The 21,159-nt window shown below is 41.3% G+C and overlaps 1 protein-coding gene across 1 annotated transcript in view; it reads left to right on the forward strand.

Moving 5' to 3' along the window:
* Adgre1 (adhesion G protein-coupled receptor E1) overlaps positions 1–21,159 on the forward strand; it is a 105,970-nt gene that overhangs the window by 68,254 nt on the left and 16,557 nt on the right. The window contains exons 13-15 of the mRNA XM_038329316.1: positions 3,155–3,274; positions 7,054–7,238; positions 8,243–8,413. Coding sequence (XP_038185244.1) covers positions 3,155–3,274; positions 7,054–7,238; positions 8,243–8,413 — 476 coding nt within the window. The remainder of the gene's footprint in view (positions 1–3,154; positions 3,275–7,053; positions 7,239–8,242; positions 8,414–21,159) is intronic.

Here is a 21,159-nt window from a genome sequence, read left to right on the forward strand (position 1 = left end):
CATGGATATTGGAAATTCCTTTTTTTTAATCCCTGCTCTGTTCCAGGCATAAGAATGTAGGTAGCATTTTTATCAGTTTTAAGAATTTAGACATCTGGTATATGTGATATAGATAAAATGTTATCAAGAAAAAAATCCCATAGACTGAGGAAATTATGAACCAAGATATTCTAGGTAGTGTAATCAGAGACTGTGACCAGGGCAGTGTGCTGGCAAATTGTGACTGGCAAAGCACTTTGTTGGTGTATCTTCCAGGGCATCTCTCGAGGTCTCTTGGTTTGTGGAAAGGCAGTGGACGGGGAAGGCCCCCTTGGAGTGAGAGTGGAGTTGTATAGCAGCTGACGGTGCCCATTGGGGCAAACAGGAGAAGGAAGGGGCAGTTTGCAGCATGGGTTTTCTCGTTCTTTCCCTTTGACTCCTGACTGCCACAATGGCTCAAACCCTCTGAAGCCAGTGTTTCTTGCTTTAAATTGGTTCTCTCAGAAATCTGTCACATGGTTAACACAGGATGGATCTCAGGGATGGGAGGAAGGTGGGGTGTGGAGGAGCTGGGGGTGCTAGTGCTTCTCTTGAACTCAGGTGGCTAGGTTTGGGTTTCCATTCCTACAGGTGGCATTCCAATCCCAGCTCCCGCCTGGGCAGGTGGCTAAAAAGCCTCAGGAAAACAGCTTTTTTTACCCTAGAAATTTGTGCCCCACATTGGGCATCAAGTGAAGCATGATTAATAAAAACTCAGAGGGAGGAATTGGGATTCAATCTGAAGATCCAAAAATCAAAACAGCCAGCCACTGGCTCTTACCTCTACCTCAGTGTGAAATGGCGATCCTGCCTCCAGGAATCTCAAAATGAAACTGAGACTGAGAGCTGTCTCCTCCCATTTTATAATCCTCTCTAGGGCTAAGATTAAAGGTGTGCACCACTGGAATGAAAGGCACGTACCACCCAGTTTCTACAGCAACTACTGTGGCTACTGGGATTAAAGGTCTGTGTTACCAGTGCCTAATCTGTAAGGCTGACCAGTGGGGCTCTTTCACTCTCTGATCCTCAGGCAAGTTTTGTTTATTAAAATACAAATGAAATGCCACTCACTACACAACAATGTACATACAGGAAGTCCAATTTAATCAACTCACTCCGTACCCCTGACTGGCCTCAAATTCATTGAGAGCTGCATGCTTCAGCCTCCTGCATGCTAAGATTAAAGACCCACACCACCACACTTTCAAGATGAGTGATTTCCAAAATAGCTGAATCTTTAAGGGCAGTAAAGAGGCTAGTGTGACTGAAGTAGAGTGGGCAGTGGTGGCTTTGTAGGAGAAAGACTCATAGAAGAGGAGGGAGAAAGTACTGAAAGTTTTGTTGAAGTGAGATGTTGGGGCAGCACTGGAGAATTTGGGGGTAGAGATGGCATTTAACTCACTCTGGCATTGGTACTGATTTTTGATGCTATTGGTGTATCAGTCAGCTTTCTGTTACTGCAACAAATTCCTGAGACACATCAACTTTTAAAATGGAAAGGTTTGATTATGGCACATGTTTTCAGAGGTTTTATCCATGGTTGGTTTGGGTCTGTGGAAACACAGCACATTATGGAAGAGTGTGGATTGAAGAGGCGTCTCACTTCATGGTTATGGGAAAGAGTGGGGGAGACAGTGAGAAGAAGAGCAATAGTTCTTCTTCTAAGGGATGCCAGTAATGACCTAACTTTGTCCCAGGCTCACAGCCTAAGATTTCCACCACTTATCACTGGTGTCATGAATGCGGAACCAAGCCTTCAATGGAAGTATTCTTAGCGGGGAAATTCTACAATCAAATTATTGCAGCTGACTTCAACTCTATTGCTCTCTGATGCATCCCCTTAAGATATGAATGCTCTCCTCTCTTTGTCTTCATGTGTGTGCAGGTATGAATGTGTACATGTGCATGCAAGTGGAGGCCAGAAGACATGCTAGGCTTTAATTTCTCTCAGGTGCTATCCATATGTTTCTTTGAAGCAGGGTCTCTCCCTGCCCTGAAACTCACTGCATTGCTTAAGATGGTCAATAGGCCCGAGTGCTTTTTGCAAGTGTGTACCACCATCCCTGGATGTCTCTTATTTGAGGCTTCTGGGAATGGAACCCAAGTTCCATGCTTGTGAGGTGAGCACTTTGCCTACTGAGCTATGGTCCCAGATGGGAAAAACCCCTTCTGAAGTTACAGCAAGGCTTCTCACTATTTTGTTATAAGGCCTGCATAATGCACATGGATGAATTGTTCTGTGCTGTTTAAGCTTACTGAGCTGGCCGTGGAGGTGGGATGACATCCCCTTCAGACTCTAACATGTTTGGTTGCCCTCCAGCACCCTTTGTCCAGGATGGTCCCCCAACTCTGTGAGAAGGGAAATTGAGAATTAAAAAAAAAGAAAAAAAATTAGCCCAAGTAGAAATATCATGCCTTTAGAACAGAAAGAGTTACTGCCACAGCATCTTGAATATGGCTGGGGTGGGGTGTAGCATTCTCAGGCACCTTCCAAGCCGGCGATAGAAAGATGTCTGTGGCAGAGATGGCCAGGGGACTCTCACTCAGGAGAAGATGTCCCCCTTGGTACCCTGTACTGTTCAGAAATGCGACTGGCTGTTTAGTTCTCAGACCTGCTGGTGTGGAAGTATCCGATCTGGTCTCTACTGCTTCTGCTCTTTGTTTTATCATTTCTGTCTGCTTGCTGTGTGCTTCATCAGTGAACTGACTCAAAGCCCAAATCACAGCTATGGTGAATTGTCTTCCAAACGTAATACTTCCCATCATCCGTCAGGAGTCAAGAGTTTCCCTACAATGAACTGGTTTTCCATGGTTTCTTTTGCTTTCAACTATATATTTGCATATTTTCTTTTTTAAAGATCTACTTTCCATTATTTTAAATTATGTGTCTTGGCGTGTCTATTTGTGGGTATGTACATGTGAGTGCAGGTTCCTGTGAGGCCAGAAGAGGGCACTGGATCCCCTGGAGGTGCAGGTGGTTCTGGGAACTGACCCTGGGTCCTGTGAAAGAGCAGCAAGTGATCTTCATCACTGAGCCATGCCACCAGTTCCTGTGCATCTTTGCTGGACAGAAATCAAATTCAAGATAGATATACTTTCTGCATGTCTTAACAAAAACACCCCATTTTCCTTTTAGACATTGAGAGCAAAGTTATCAATGAAGAATGCAACGATGAGAATGTCTCCTTTAGCTTGAAAGCCAGAGGTGACGAGATGAATGTTGGCTGTTCCATCATTGAGGAATCAGAATCCACAGGTACAGTCATCCTGAGCACCAAGGTAGCAGAGTGGTCAGTCCACCCACCTACAAATCATCTATAGTCTTGCAAGGCAGATATGGATGGTGGAGAACAGATGAGAGGAGAGGCATGGATAGCACTATGCACTCAGAGTTTTCTACATGGCAGGCATGTCGAACATTAAGGGCATGACATGGAGCACGATGCTGTCACCACCCAGTAGAGTGTGACTGCCAGCCATGTGGGACTCTTGATCTCTTGAGCTGTGGTGAGCCCTCTCTCTGGGTCATTCCACTGTGAGGCTTTCCACTGAGTTCTAAAATTTGATTTTTTGGGCTCCTCTTTTCTATCATATCACTGTGATGTTACCAGTGTCTCTTTTTATTGACTGTGTCTTTTGTGATCAGTCTGCCTTTCTTATTTTATCTGGATGTTTATTTGTATCCTGTTTGGATTCATTGAGTTTATCTGTGTCCTCTTTGATTTTTGTTAAATATTGTTTTGAATTTAATGTTTTAAATTTTTAATTGACTTTTACTGAGCTCTACATTTTTCTCTGCTCCCCTTCCTGCCTCTCTTCTCCCCTTCAATTTTTTTGTTGAGAATTTTGTGTATACATACAATGCATTTTGATAAAATCCAGCCATCATTTTCTCCTTTCCAAACCCTTTCCTGCCTCCCACTATTTTCCTTTCTTAACTGTACGATTTTTAAACCCACGAAGTTTACTTCATGCTTCCTGTAAGTGCAAGGGTATAGGTTCATCTGTGAAGATGGGTAGCTTCTCAGGGTACGCATCCATGAAGACAATGACTCTCCAGTAGCCGTCAACTGCAAACAGTTCTTCAGCTAGGTGTGGGACTCCATGACTCTCTCCACATCCATGATGGGATTTCAGTCTGGCTTGGTTTACAGATGTAGCCATAGTTGCTGGGAGAGCTCAAGTGCATCATCTGTCATGTCTGGAAAATGCTGGTTTTCTGTGGATGTTCCTTCTCTCTGACTCCTATAATCTCCCTGCCCCCTCTGCTAGGCAGATTTCTGAACTGTGAGGAAAGGGAGGTAATGCCGATGTCCTGCTTACAGTTGAACACTGATGCTCTCATTTTTTGCATTGTTTGAGATTTCACCCACTTCACCCTCACTGTCCTCTGCTGTGGAATTGGTAATTTTTGGATTAGCCTTGAGTTTTTCCATCTTTTATGTATTATTATATTGGTATTTGCACATCCAGGATTAGGTCATAGCAGGGCAAAGAAATGAATAAATAGAAGATAGATAGATAGACAGACAGACAGACACTCAGACAAAGAGACAGACAGACAGATAGATGAATGGACAGACAGCAAACATCAGATTGGTTCTCAAAAGACTCAGCAGAAATTAACTGGGGACACATCACTTAGGCAACCAGCTGTGTTTCTCAATCAGAAATATTCCAGGCAGAGCAGGGTCCCTTAGAGGAGGCTTCCAAGTCAAAGAACAAACAGCAACACCTAGAAATGACATCACCAAAGTGAACACTCACATCAGGCAGGGACTCACTAGGGAAGTTGAGGCAACTGGACTTCCCAACACAGCTCTGTTCTCTTGGGTGAGTCTCCAAACTTTTGGCTTCTCTTTCCTACTACAGACACTTTCCCATCATGGGAATAACACAGAAACTTCTGTTGAAAAATGCACACATCTAAATACAAGAATAAAACTTAGAGAAGAGATAAAAGAGATAGAAAAAAAATCCACAAATGCAGAATTAGGGAGCTATTGGGTAAGGGCATGTGTCACCAAGCCTGACCACCTGAGTTCAGTCCCCAGGACCTCAAAAGAGAGAACTGACTTCCACATGCTAGTCTCTGACCTCCACACATACATCATGGCCTACTCACACCGTGAGCAGTGGACCCACATGGTAGCAAAAGCATTCAAAGATAAGGGGATGGAATAAAATGCAAACAGAAGTACAGACAATAACAGGAAGAGTGGTTAATGGCACAGCCTTGTCCTGGGGATGTCCTTGCCTGTGTGGAATGTAACTTCATATTCTGAACCTATGAGCATCTTGGTCTCTTTCCCAAGTTGTGTGGTTGATGTCAGTCTGTGAGCCTATATGAATCTCCTTCCCCCTGTCCAGCTCTAGGCTGTTTCTGCAAAACTAGATGGTGTCATTTGTGAACCTGTCAGTAGTAGATTTTGTGTTTGTTTATGGGGGTAGGGACAGTGCCTTATATAGTTTTAGCTGTCCTAGAAATACCTGTATAGATCAGGTTGATCTCAACCTCAAGGAGATACTTCTGCCTCTGCCTCCTAAGTGCTGGGATCAAAGGCATGTGCCACTATTCCTGGCTTTACATATTTAAGAACTTATTGTTTCATGTAAAAAATCCCAGTATGGGTAGAGACCCCCAGGTGAGGACCTATTAGCAACTGGGAAAGGAGCATCAGTTTGCTTCAGGATGTGGCCCTGGGTAGAGTTCCCAGGACCCAGCAGATGGCCATATTCTTGGGCAGTACAAGCTGGATTATATAGGCTGGAATATCTCCCTCTCTTCTGTCTTCCCTTCCTCTCCCTTTCCCAGTCCTTCCTCCAAGTCTTGCTTTTGTGACTTAAAATCTGTGCTTTCTAGTTTCAACTACTCACTTCTCATAGCCTAGTGTCATCTGGGAAGAGTGAAGGAGGGACTGACTAGGTCAGGATGGTCTGTGCCTGTGTCTGTGGGGGTCTGTCTTACATTAGTTGATTGGGAAGACCCAGTTGTGGGTGGCACCAATCCATGGACTGTGGAAGAACAGAGAAGCAAGCTGAGCAGTTCAGAGAGCAAGCAGGCTAAGTGTGCACTCTCTCTTTGCTCTTGACGATGAATTCAATGTGACTAACTGCTTGAATACCTGCTCTGACAAATTTTTAGAGAATTGTGGATTTACTAATACAACAGTAAGTAGACTAAAGTAGACAGAGAGAGGCAGAGGGAGAGACAGAGAGAGAACCTTTTAGACATCTTTTCTGTCCATCCATCCATCCATCCATCCATCCATCCATCCATCCATCCATCCATCATCCATCCACCATCCATCCACTTGTGACAATACATATGTATATCAACATACGAAGGCACAAAAATGGCAGTTGGAGACAACTTTTGGGAGTCAGTTCCGTTCCCTTCTTCACTGTGGGGGAATTTATGGAACTTAGGTCTTCAGGCTTGGTGACAAACACCTTCCTCTGATGAGACATCTTCCCAGTCCCAGGTGTCTTTACAATGACTGTGTATGTTATCTGGTGGCTTCTAAGTTACATTCATCAATGGCATAATTTGCAAATAATGTATTTTGTATGGCACTACGTAGTAAGCAGAAAGCCTCACACACACGAACAAGCTCTCTATTGCTGGGTCCCCAGTCCTGACGCAAGACTTACAGATGAGGCAAAGCTAAACTTAAGCACACTTTAAAATTTAAAAGAAATCATGAGGTCTGCTCCGTCCACTTCTTGGAAACGACTCTCCTTTGTACACAGAATCTCTTGGTTTCACAAGCTTCCCTGTTTATATCAGGGATGAATGAGGAGTGTGGATGGGGTTCATTTCCTTTCTCATGCCTCAGTTGATCTAGAAGTTCTCTGGTATTTCAACCTTAGAGTAAATCGGGGAGAGCCTGTCTATGTGCATGTCATTTGTGCTGCCTGTGTGTGCACATGTTTCCTGTGCTCACATGTTGACCATTTGCCTGTTGTGCAATGTGCCATCTATATTATCAACAGAACAAGCAATTCTTTTTTTTTTATTTTGGGGACATTCAGGGACCACAGGAGTGGCTTTTGTTTCCTTTGCAAACATGGAATCGGTTTTAGATGAACGCTTCTTCGAAGATGGTCAGGCCTCCTGGAAGCTGAAGATGAATTCTCGTGTTGTTGGTGGCATTGTGACTGGGGAGAAGAAGGAGGGCTTCTCCAAGATGGTTGTCTACACCCTCCAGCACATCCAGGTTTGTGCAGCATCTCCTGAGGCCCCTGTCTGTCTACCAAGGAATACTGCCACCCCAGTTGTGTTGGCACGTATTTAAGAAACAATTGATTTGTTTTGTTTTGAAACAATAACATATTTGGGTGAAGGAAATGGATTTCCATTTCTTCTTTATTAAGAAAGATCCTGTGTACCCTTTTCCAAGTTTTCTTAGTGGTGACACAGTGCCACTACTGATGAAAAAAGTGTTCATGCTCATGTATATGTATTTGTATAGGTATGTATGAGTGTGTGTGTGTGTGTGTGTGTGTGTGTGTGTGTGCGCACGCATGCTCACATGCATGCAGTCTTTAGCACACGTGGCAGCTAAAGATGATTGTTAGGTGTCTTTGTTTCTCTCATTTTATTCTTAAAGATTTACATTTATTATTTACAGTTGTGTGTGTGTCTGTGGGTATGTGCATACAAGTGCAGGTACCCATGGAGTCCAGAGGCATCAGGTTCCATGGAACTGGAGTTACAAGTGGTTGTGAACCACCTAATATAGATACTAGGAACTCAACCGAGCTCCTCTGGAAGAGCAGGAAGTGTTATTAACCACTGAGCAATCTCTCCAGCCTCCTCTCAACCTTACTTTTTGAGGCCAGATCAGTCAGTAAACCCAGAGTTTGTTGATTCAGCCAGGCTTTCTGATCAGCAAACCTCATGGAAACTCTTATCTCTGCTTCCCGGGGCTAGGATTATAGGCCTATGATTCCACTCTCAGCTTTTATTATGTACATGCTGGGGATTTGAACTCAGTTCTTCATGCATACACAGCAAGCACTTCTATCTGCTGAGCTATTTCCCCAGCTCTGAAAGAAATTCCCTTGTAACACTAACAGTGTGGTCTAACCCTAGATAAAGCAACACTACAAACTGAAATACAGTCAGTTTTTCCATTCCCTGGAAGTTCTGGCTTGAGTTTGGTCACATTGAATCTACCCTAGTGAAGTTCTCAGGTGACTGGAACCTCTGATCTTTCAGCCAAAGCAGAAGTCTGAGAGGACCATCTGTGTCTCTTGGAACCCTAATGTGGAGGACGGGAGATGGACACGCTCAGGCTGTGAGATCACCAAAGCATCTGAGACATACACAGAGTGCAGCTGTAACCGGATGGCAAACTTGGCCATCATCATGGCTTCTCAGGAGCTCACAGTGAGTATTGGCAACTGTTCATGTTTCCCTGAGTATCTTGACTGAAACTTAACAGGGATGTGTTGCTAGACCATCATTGGTTTTTCCTCATAGTCTTGAGTACTGCAGAAAGTAACTATAGGGAGAGAAAGATGTGTGTTGCAGCCCCATGATAGAGGAAATCATGATGTGGTTAGAAGCCATAGAACTAAAGTACAAAGTCAGATGTAATAGCCCTGCATTGGTCAGGCTTTCTAAGAGGGACAGGACAGAATAATGATCATGTGTTAGTGGAGCTGTATTATATATTGGTTTGCATGGTATGACCTATGCATTCTATGTATGGCTGCCTTCACACTGGAGAGGTCAAGAACCCAGTAAACACTCAGGCCAAGGAGTTGGATATCATCAGCCTGGCACTAACAATCTGAAGAATATTTGGAGAACTCTGGGTTTCTGTCCACATTGGAAACCTGAAAAATCTGGGTTTTGGTATCATCCAAGGAACATAGCAGCAGCAGCAACAATATCAGAATAGATAAACTTGCCAGCAAGATGTGAAGAAAATGAAGCAAAAAAAGGAAATCTCTTCCCTTAGACCTCCTTTTGTTTGGGCTGCCAACCAGATCTAGGATGGGTCTTTCACATAGCCTGATCAATAACATTTGTCATGGGTGTGCCCAACAGATGACCATTTGTTGGATTTCAGATTTAATTACCTTAACCACCAAGATGAGCTGTCACAGACTCTAATCAGGCATACCCAATATATTTCACAGGTCTTGTTCTATGAGCACTTACTTTATGCTGTGACTTTTTTGTTCGAAGCTAATTGTTTATTGGTCAAGTTCATGGGATAGAAGATTGATGCTTATTGGCCCGCATTATCATGGAATTAGTAAGTGGTGGAAGTGGTACCTGAACCTTGAGAATGCTTTGTCCCAAACTTCTCTTTCTTCTAAACTGTAGACATCAACCACTGAAGGGGCGTGGTTGATTGGCAGTTCCCCTTCAAACCACATACTGAGTTGTAGGAATTTCTGGATCCCAGCGAAGGCTGATGATATTCTGACATCCCCCATACTCATCCCCTCCCCAGAGAATTCTCTGTACTCCATTCACCAGAAAGATCCTCTACAAACTACAGTTCCTAGAATCCCTTGCCATTGAGGTCCTGGGTGTAGAGTCTCCATTGAGATATACCCACAGGAGGGACCAAAGACTGAGCACAGCTGAGCTCATTGACTTAATAGGGAGGGGAGATGTTTTAACTGTTATGGAAAATGTCCTTGACATAAAGTATGATTGAGGGTGATACATTTATCTAATTATGCTTTATCAATAAAAACTAGGAGTCAGATATCAGGGTAAGTATCAGAGAAGGCATCAGTGACTTCCTATCTCTTGAATTCCTCTATCCAAAAGAACTGAGACTCCCCTCTAAGCCCTGCCTTACCACTACCTATCTCTCTAGCTGTTCTCAGTCCTCCAAAACGTCTATGGCTAATTTTGGTCAGCTCTGATTCAAAGCAAGCCTTATTGTCAGAATGCAATCAAAATATCACACATTCCTGCTTTCCCTTTTGTCTAAATATAAAGGAAAGGCTATAACTCTAACATAATAAAACTGTATACAATTAGAATAATTACCAGGTAAGAATGTCCCGTCCATTTGCATTTGGCATATTCAAAGAAAATACTCTAATATCCTATCTTGATGAATCCAAAGTTTTGTACCTAATTTACTTTCTATCCTAAATTGTATTACCAACCCAAAACTATCTTTTATGTCTCTCAAACTTATACACTTTACACCTCTTTTGTGTAATGAGATTTTTCTGTATTTGGTAATGAGAAAACTATAACTATCTAATCTTCAATTACATCAGAGACATGGAAAGGATATATTACCCAAGTAAAGTAGTACAGAGCAAACAATTTCAAAAACTAAGAAATTATAGAAACAATTGGCTTCCTGGATGGTAACCCAAAGCTGCTCTGTAATGTTGGGGCATCTGTCTTCAGTCTACAAGCCTGGAATATCCGACAGACTTTTCTGTGAACCAGAAATTTTGAAGGACTGTCTTACTTTAACAAAGTTTGGCAGACACTTTCTTTTGTGACCTGCTTGTCCAATTTGGACAGCATGTCAGCAGTTGAGGCAAGGGCAGTTTCTTGCCCAGTGGCTAACTTTTGCCCCCAAAAAAGCAAACTCCAGATGAAGTTTCTTTAATACCAATCATCTTCTCTGAAGTAGATTGGTACTGCCAGGAACAGACATGTCTTGTTGTCATAAAAAGCTTTATATTATTAAAACAACTTAATGCCACATTCTGTGGATCTTTAAAGCGTTTGAAGATCACCCATTTCTCTACAATATATCTCTGTTTGACTTTGAAAACATATCTAACATGAATACAGGTTTGATGGTAATAGGCGACTAACCTGCATTTCTTTATTATCCTAAATAGTTTGTAGTAATAACTTTCAAGGACTAGAAACTCACATCACATTGTTAAATGAGCTGCATCAGTACAATACTTTAAATAAGATCAGAAACATATATACAGTATGTTCTAACAAAAATAACTTTAAGTTGGCATCAATATATAAAAATATCTTCAACAAGATTAGAAACATATACAGCATAACAAAAATAACCTTAAATTTGCATCAGTATCCAAAATTCCATACCAAAGTAAAATATTTGGGAGTAGTAATTGATTTTTAGTTTAAAAGTAGATTCAATAATCTACCCTTTTATCCCACGATTCTCTATTCCCCTTTTCTTTTCAGAATGCAGTCCCTGAATCTAATATCCTTTGTTCAGCTTTTTTCTTGACCATTACCAACAGCAACTTATAACAACCTCCCTAAATGATGACAAATATCCATAACTTATGGAATGACAAAAAAACCATCCATCTCATCCCCTGGCAGTGTTGGCTTCGTGTTCTCTAGATTGCTTCCTGCTGTCTGGGGGGTGATGCCATCTCTAGGGGATCATGATAAAATTGAAATAATAGTCAAGTCCTGGGAGAGTTAGCTGTGTCATTTGTTACCATTCTCTCTGTAATGAAAAAACATAGCTTTTCTGAAGTTCTGGCTGGAGCAGTGCATGAGGCTTGACCATCTCAGCTAGCTAGCTACCTTGCAATTGTTCTGAGCAGTTTGTAGTACAAAGATGATCTTTGGGTGGTGTTTGTCAGCTTAGTGGCACTATTGCAATCCAGGTGGAATCATTGTTTTGGGACCCCATCATCCTTTTGGAAATGTCAAAGGTTGCTGTTAGGAATGGCCACGGTACACTGCAGAAAACAACCAATGTAAATATCATATGCAGGAGATCTCAGAGAGGTTAAGAGACCACAATTTGTGAAGTACAATCCAGGGAACAAAAACATAATTCCTAGTTACCTGATAGAGACTCAAACCTGAAATCACATATAGGAAGCTAGATGGAGCCTCTTTCTAAAATTAGTACATTATATAATCATTAACAGAAAGTTTAAAAATATATATGTACATATGTAAATCTTATAAAGTTTGAGATAATATTTATACCTTAACAATTTTAAGTCTAAATAAAACCAACTGAATATGAGATTAGTGACAATAGAACAGTCCCTTAATTTTGGGTTTTCTTCAGTCCCATATCAGGTGGCTCTTCTGACATGAGACAAAGATTTTGGATTTTACTTTAACAAGCATGCTTGAGTTTAGAGAAGGAGAGAGGTGTGCTCCAACTCCAAAGTCAGTTTAATTTTTTTATTGAACTGGAACTACAAAAGACCACTTTCCCTATATGTCTATAGAGAAACAGCAGAAACAAACATTTGGGAAAATATATGAAATTTTGTCTTGTTGGAAACGTGTTATACCACTAGGACAATTTACTCTTTTTGGGGGGACATTTTCTCTGGATGATTTGTACTTTTTCTTCAGATGTGTCGTTTGTCCAGTGGTATTCACTTTTCTTAGTTGAATGCCTTCAATCTTCTGGAAAGTCAAAAACAAAACCCTGTCCCAACCCTAACTTTTGGGAATTTCCTTTTTGGCAAATTATATCTGGTCAAATGAAAGACATTTGTTAGTCTTATATTTCAGTTTAGATTGGATGCTCATGCTGTTTGATAAACTATCACCTCTTCTAATCAAGAGGTCTCTCATGTTCAAATCTAGTCTTTATCAATATTGATGGTATCCATAGCTTTTCTTCTCCTATAGAAACAAAGTCAAACTTCTTCCCCAACAGAACACACATCCTGATTTCTACTCTGAGGTCAACACATCTTTAAAGTATATGAGCTGATTTAATTCAGCAGTTTTTTCTATATCCAATGTCTTTCTGCAGTTGTCATTTTTTTCTCATTAGCATTAGAAAATTTAAAGTTAATAGTGCATTGTTCAGTCTATTTCTTGGGGTTTTATTACCCTTTTCTGTTTATTAATCATATCTTTTAGAGTACAATTAGATCTTTGTATAAATGCTTGTCCTGTAGGAATTTGTGGTATACCTGTAATATTCTTTATATTACAGGTATATATATCATGTTGTAATATATAAAAATCTGTTTCATTTTACTAGGGACATATACTGGAGCATTGTCAGTCTTAATTTTTACAGGTATCCCCATGATGGCCATAACTTATAATAAATGTGTAATTATAGAATCAGTCTTTTTAGACCTCAAAGAAGATGGCCATTGAAATCCTGAATATGTAGGCATGGTGTGGTATAACATATTTCAGTTTTCCAAATTCTACAAAATGAAACAAATCCATTGCCAAATTTTATTTTTTGAGTTCCCTTTTGGGTTATTTCCTGAAGATAGTGGAGTTTGGGCATATGAAAAGCAAGTAGGCTATTTCATTATAATTTCCTTAACTTGTTGACAAATGATGGAAACATTTTTATTCAAACCATTGCTAGTAATATGGTGTTTCTCATGAAACTATGAGGCTTTTAGTACATTTCTTACCAATAACATTTCATAATTACCTTGTGCTAGAGGGCCTGGTAGACCTGTATGGTTTCTGACTCGTGTTATATACAAGGGATGATTTCTATTTCTGACTATTTCTTGTAATTTAACAAATATTAAAGTTAACTCTGAATCATCCGCAATAAATTCAGTAGTTTCAATATGTAAAACAACTTTTTCTGCACATTGAAAGTCAGTGACTATCTTAAGTGGTTCTGGAAAATCTAATAATACCATGAGAATAGCATATAATTCTAAGTTTTAAACAGAATCACAGGGATTTGAGTTGCTTTAATTTCTTGATTTAAAAGTCTGCCTTTCCTGATTGGTTGGCCTCAGTATAGAGTGTAGGGACTCTGGAAATTGGTGTTCCTGGTACCACTTGAGGAACGAGCTAATTCATTCTCTTTATAAACTGAAGTCTCTTGCTTTTGGAATGTTTGTTGCTAATCTCTCCCAAAAAATTACTGCAATATCTTTGCCAGTGTTCATTTTCTGTCCATAATGAGGAGATTTCAGCATTAGTAAAAGGTACCACAATTTCCACTGGGTCTATTTCTGCTAATTGATGAAGTCTTAATTTTCCTTTGAGAGTCAATTTGGAAACCTTTTTTACATAGGTCTTTAAGTTTTTACTTGGTTTTTCTGGTAAAAATATTCATTCTAAGATATTATCTCCTTTGCTAGAATTCCAGTAGGAGAATGCATAGAAGGTAAAATAACCAGAATAAAAACAAGGTCTGGATCCACACAATACACATGTGCATCCTGTAAATTTTTTTTAACTAAAACTAGTTATCTCTCAGTCTCAGCAGATACGTCTTTTGGACTATTTAAGTTTTTATTACCTTGTAAGGTTTGAAATAAATTACTTAGTTCTTGAGTTGTCATTCCAATGGTGAGCCATAACCAGTTAATGTCTCCCAGCAATATTTGAAAATCATTATTATTTTAGAATTAATCTTTCCTGATTTGTACTTTCTATGGTTGATTTCTTTTTTTTTCTCTCATGGTTTATTTTTTTTTATATTTAAAAATTTCCATCTCCTTCCCTCCTCCTCCCCCCTCCCTCCCCTCCTCCTCCCCCTTCCATCCCCTCCTTCTCCCCCTTCCCTCCCCTCCCCTGAACCCATACCTCCCCTCCCTCCCTCTCAAGGCCAAGGAGCCATCAGGCTTCCCCACTCTATGCTAAGACCAAGGTCCTCCCAACTCCCCCCAGGTCCAGGAAGGTGATCGACCAAGCTGAGAAGGCTCCCACAGAGCCCGTCCATGCAGAAGAATCAGAGCCCAGAGCCATTGTCCTTTGCTTCTCAGTCAGCCCCCGCTGTTGGCCACATTCAGAGAGACGGGTTTGGTCGCATGATCCATCAGTCCCATTCCAACTGGAGTTGGTGATCTCCCATTAGTTCTGTCCCACCGTCTCCATGAGTGAACGTACCCCTCTTGTTCCTGACTTTCTCCCTCATGTTCTCGCTCCTTCTGCTCCTCATCAGGACCTTGGGAGCTCAGTCTAGTGCTCCAATGTGGGGCTCAGTCACCTTCCCCATCTGTCGCCAGCTGGAGGTTCCCTCACGGTCCTGACTTTCTTTCTCATGTTCTCTCTCCTTCTGCTCCTCATCAGGACCTTGGGAGCTCAGTCCGGTGCTCCAATGTGGGGCTCTGTCATTTTCTTCATCTATCGTCAGGTGGAGGTTCTATGGTGATATGCATGCAAGAAATTCATCAGTATGGCTATAGGAACTGGCCTTTTCAGGCTCCCTCTCCTCAGCTGCCCAAGGAACTAACTGGGGGCGTCTCCCTGGAAACCTGGGAACCCCTCTAGGGTCAAGTCTCTTGACAACCCTCAGGTAGCTCCTTAAATTAAGATATATGCTTCCCTGCTCCCATATCCACCCTTCCTATATCCCAAGCACCCCATTCCTCCGAGCTCCCCCCGTTCTCCCCTTCACACTTTTATCTCCCCATCTTCCCTTGGCCCAGTCTTGCCCAACCCTCAAGTTCCCAATTTTGCCTGGCGATCGTGTCTACTTCCAATATCCAGGAGGATTACTATATCTTTTTTGGGAGTTCACCTTCTTATTATCTTCTCAAGGATCCCAAATTTATAGGCTCGATGTCCTTTAATTATGGCTAGAAACCGATTATGAGTGAGTACATCCCATGTTCATCTTTTTGGGTCTGGGTTACCTCACTCAGAATAGTGTTTTCTATTTCCATCCATTTGCCTGCAAAATTCAAGATGTCATTGTTTTTTTACCGCTGAGTAGTATTCTAGCATGTATATATTCCACAGTTTCTTCATCCATTCTTCCACTGAAGGGCATCTAGGTTGTTTCCAGGATCTGGCTATTACAAATAATGCTGCTATGAACATAGATGAGCATATGCTTTTGTTGTATGATTGGGCATCTCTTGGGTAGATTCCCAATAGTGGAATTGCTGGGTCCTGGGGTAGGTTGATCCCGAATTTCCTGAGAAACCGCCACACTGCTTTCCAAAGTGGTTGCACAAGTTTGCATTCCCACCAGCAATGGATGAGTGTGCCCCTTACCCCACAACCTCTCCAGCAAAGGTTATTATTGGTGTTTTGGATTTTAGCCAATCTGACAGGTGTAAGATGATATCTCAAAGTTGTTTTGATTTGCATTTCCCTGATAGCTAGGGAGGTTGAGCATGACCTTAAGTGTCTTTTGGCCATTCGAACTTCTGTTGAGAATTCTCTGTTCAGTTCAGCGCCCCATTTTTTAATTGGGTTAATTGGCATTTTACCGTCTAGTCTCTTGAGTTCCTTATATATTTTAGAGATCAGACCTTTGTCAGTTGCAGGGTTGGTGAAGATCTTTTCCCAGTCAGTAGGCTGCCTTTGTGTCTTAGTGACAATGTCCTTTGCTTTACAGAAGCTGCTCAACTTCAGGAGGTCCCATTTATTCAATGTTGCACTTAAGGTCTGTGCAGCTGGGGTTATGCGCAGGAAACGGTTCCCTGTGCCCATTTGTTGTAGAGTACTTCCCACTTTCTCCTCTATCAAGCTCAATGTGTTCAAATTAATATTGAGGTCTTTAATCCATTTGGACTTGAGTTTTGTGCATGGTGATAGATATGGATCTACTTTCATTCTTCTACAGGTGGATATCCAGTTATGCCAGCACCATTTGTTGAAGATGCCCTCTTTCTTCCATTGTGTACTTTTGGCTCCTTTATCAAAAATCAGGTGTTCATAGGTTTGTGGTTTAAGATCCGGGTCTTCTATACGATTCCATTGGTCAACTTCTCTGTTTTTATGCCAATACCAAGCTGTTTTCAATACTGTAGCTTTGTAATAGAGTTTGAAGTCAGGGATGGTAATGCCTCCAGAAGAACCTTTATTGTATAAGATTTTTTTGGCTATCCTGGGTTTCTTGTTTTTCCATATAAAGTTGATTATTGTCCTCTCAATCTCTGTGAAGAATTTTAATGGGACCTTGATTGGGATTGCATTGAATCTATAGTTTGCTTTTGGTAGAATTGCCATTTTTACTATGTTGATCCTCCCAATCCATGAGCAGGGGAGATCCTTCCATTTTCTGGTATCCTCTTTAATTTCTTTCTTCAAAGACTTAAAGTTCTTGTCAAATAAATCTTTCACTTCCTTGGTTAGAGATACTCCCAGATATCTTATGCTATTTGTGGCTATTGTGAAAGGTGATAGTTCTCTGATTTCCCTCTCTGCTTCCTTATCCTTTGTGTATAGGAGGGCGACTGATTTTTTGGAGTTGATCTTGTAACCTGCCATGTTACTGAAGGAGTTTTTCAGCTGTAGGAGTTCTTTGGTGGAGTTTTTGGGGTCGCTTATGTATACTATCATATCATCTGCAAATAATGAAAGTTTAACTTCTTCCTTTCCAAATTGAATCCCCTTGATTCCCTTATGTTGTCTTATTGCTATTGCTAGAACTTCAAGCACTATATTGAAGAGATAAGGAGAGAGTGGACAGCCTTGTCGTGTTCCTGACTTTAGTGGGATAGCCTTGAGTTTCTCTCCGTTTAATTTGATGTTAGCTGTCGGCTTGCTGTAAATAGCTTTTATTATATTTAGGAATGACCCTTGTATCCCTAATCTCTCCAAGACCTTTATCATCAAAGGGTGCTGAATTTTGTCAAATGCTTTTTCAGCATCTAATGAGATGACCATATGGTTTTTTTCCTTCAGTTTATTTATATGATGGATTACATTGATAGATTTTCGTATGTTGAACCAGCCCTGCATCTCTGGGATGAAGCCTACTTGATAGTAGTGGATAATTTTTCTAATGTGTTCTTGGATTCGGTTTGCCAGTATTTTATTGAGAATTTTTGCGTCAATGTTCATGAGTGAGATTGGCCTGTAATTCTCTTTCTTGGTTGAGTCTTTGTGTGGTTTAGGTATCAGGGTAACTGTAGCTTCATAGAAGGAATTTGGCAGTGACTCTTGTGTTTCTATATTATGAAATACCTTAAAGAGTATAGGTATTAGGTCTTCTTGGAAGTTCTGGTAGAATTCCGCATTGAAAGCATCTGGTCCTGGGCTCTTTTTGGTAGGGAGGTTTCTGATAACAGTTTCTAATTCTTCGCGACTAACAGGACGATTTAGAGCATTTACCTGGTCCTGGTTTAACTTTGGTATATGGTATTTATCTACAAAACTGTCCATTTCTTTTACATTTTCCAATTTTGTGGCATACAGGCTGTTGTAGTAAGATCTAATGATTTTCTGAATTTCTTCTGTGTCTGTGGTTATGTCCCCCTTTTCATTTCTAATCTTATTAATTTGCGTGTTCTCTCTCTGCCGTTTGATTAGTTTGGCTAAGGGTTTGTCAATCTTGTTGACTTTCTCCAAGAACCATCTTTTTGTTTCATTGATTCTTTGGATTGTTTTCTGTGTTTCAATTTTGTTAATTTCTGCCCTCAGTTTGATTATTTCCAGTCTTCTACTTCTCCCAGGTGAGTCTGCTTCTTTTTTTTCCAGAGCTTTCAGGTGTGCTGTTAAGTCACCAATGAGTGCTTTCTCCATTTTCTTTAAGTGGGCACTTAGTGCTATGAACTTTCCTCTTAGCACTGCTTTCATTGTGTCCCATATGTTTGAGTATGTTGTGTCTTTGTTTTCATTAAATTCAAGAAAGACTTTAATTTCTTTCTTTATTTCTTCCTTGACCCAGGTGTGGTTCAGTAGTTGACAGTTCAGTTTCCATGAGTTTGTGGGCTTTCTGGGGGTAGCATTGTTGTTGATTTCTAATTTTAATCCATGGTGATCCGATAAGACACAGGTGGTTACTAATATTTTTTGTAACTGTGGAAGTTTGCTTTGTTACCAAGTATATGGTCAATTTTCGAAAAGGTTCTATGAGCCGCAGAGAAGAAGGTATATTCTTTCCTATTTGGGTGGAGTGTTCTATAGATGTCTGCTAAGTCCATTTGGTTCATACCTCCATTAAGTCTTTCAATTCTCTGTTAGGTTTCTGTCTGATTGACCTGTCCATTGGTGAGAGAGGAGTGTTGAAGTCTCCAACTATTAGTGTGTGTGGTTTGATGGCTGCCTTGAGTTCTAGAAGTGTTTCTTTTACATAAGTGGGAGCTTTTATATTAGGGGCATAGATATTCAGGATTGAGACTTCATTCTGATGGATTTTTCCTGTTATGAGTATAAAGTGTCCCTTTCCATCTCTTCTGATTGATTTTAGTTTGAAGTCAACTTTGTTGGAAATTAGTATGGCCACACCCGCTTGTTTCTTAGGGCCATTTGCTTGATAAACCTTTTCCCAACCCTTTACTCTGAGTAGGTGTCTGTCTTTGTGGTTGAGGTGTGTTTCTTGTAAACAGCAAAATGTTGGATTCTGTTTTCGTATCCAGTCTCTTAGCCTGTGCCTTTTTATAGGTGAATTGAGTCCATTGATATTAAGTGATATTAATGACCAGTGGTTGTTAACTTCAGTCATTTTTAGTAGTAGAGTTTGTGTGTTTCCCTTCTTCTAGTTGTGCTGGTGAAGGGTCGCTAGATGCCTGAGTTATTGTGGGCGTTGTTGGACTCCTTGGTTTGTGAGTTTCCTTCTATTACTTTCTGCAAGGCTGGATTTGTGGCTGCGTATTGTTTAAATCTGTTTTTTGTTCTGGAATATCTTGTTTTCTCCATCAATGGTGAATGCAAGCTTTGCTGGGTATAATAGTCTAGGCTTGCATCCATGTTCCCTTAGTGTCTGTAGCACATCTATCCAAGCTCTTCTGGCTTTCATGGTTACCATTGAGAAATCAGGTGTAATTCTGATAGGTTTCCCTTTATATGTTACTTGACCTTTTTCCTTTGCAGCTCTTAATATCTGTTCTTTATTCTGCATGTTTTGTGTTTTGATTATTATATGGCGTGGGGATGCTTTCTTTTGATCCAGTCTATTTGGTGTTCTGTAGGCTTCTTGTACCTTCATAGGAACATCCTTCTTTAGGTTGGGGAAGTTTTCTTCTATAATTTTGTTGAATATGTTTTCTGGGCCTTTGAGTTGTAATTCTTCTCCTTCTTCTACCCCCAATTATTCTTAGGTTTGGTCTTTTCATGGTGTCCCAGATTTCCTGGATGTTTTGTGTTAAGAATTTGTTAGATTTGTTTAGTTCTTTAATCTGTGAGTTTATTTCCTCTATAGTATCTTCAGAGTCCGAGATTCTTTCTTCCATCTCTTGTATTCGGTTGGAAATACTTGTCTCTGAAGTTTCTGTTCGTTTATTCAGAGTTTCCATTTCCAGTCGTCCCTCAGATTGTGTTTTCTTCAATACCTCCATTTCATTTATCAGGTCTTGTACTGTTTCCCTTACCTGTTTGATTGCTTTTTCTTGTTTTTCTTGTTTTTCTTGGGTATCTTTGAGAGATTTATTTATTTCGTCTACCTTTTTGTTTGTCATCTCCATTTCTTTATGGCAGTTTTTTACCTCCTGTTTAAGGTCCTCTATTATTTTCATAAAGTACTGTTAATGTCGGTTTCTTCTATATCTTCTGGGGTAGGGTGTTCAATTCTTGTTGTTTCGGGATGTCTGGCTTGTGGTGATGTCATGTTGCCTTTCATGTTGTTGGAGGAGCTCCTGCATTGGCGCCTGCCCATCTCTTCCTTCAAAAGGAGCCCGGAGGCGTTTGGTGTCCTAGACCAATCTTTGCTGTGACTGAAACTGGTTGGATCTCCCCAGTGCCAGAGGCAGACCTATTCCTTGTGTCACAATCTGAAGAAGCCTGCACTCCCTTGCAGGAATCCTCAGACCTGCCTGGAGGCCAGAGTTTGACTCCTCTGGGTGGATGGCCTTAGAACAGGAGCAGGACACCTGAGAACACTAGGGAAAGCTTGGGAGACACAGGGACGGGAGAAACCGACACAAGCCTGCAGAGGGAAGTGGGGGTAGGTGGTCTGTGCTCTCTTCCAGGGCAGGTTGCCCTAGGGTCGGCATTCACTCACCAGTTCAGATGGAATGTCAGGGCACAGGATCAGGGATTCCAGGCAGCCCAGGGTCGCAGCCCAGACAAAAGGGCCAAGGTGGGGGCAGGGCGGGATGGAATACCACACAGCGAACCTGGCAGCACAATCTGAAGGAGCCCGCACCCCTCCGCAGGAATCCTCAGACCTGCCTGGAGGCCAGAGTCTGACCCCTTTGGGTGGATGGCCTTAGAACAGGAGCAGGACACCTGAGAACACTAGGCAAAGCTTGGGAGACACAGGGACGGGAGAAACCGACCCAAGCCTCCAGAGGGAAGTGGGGGTAGGGGGTCTGTGCTCTCTTCCAGGGCAGGTTGCC

Source organism: Arvicola amphibius, chromosome 1, assembly GCF_903992535.2.
Source record: "Arvicola amphibius chromosome 1, mArvAmp1.2, whole genome shotgun sequence".
NCBI lineage: Eukaryota > Metazoa > Chordata > Mammalia > Rodentia > Cricetidae > Arvicola > Arvicola amphibius.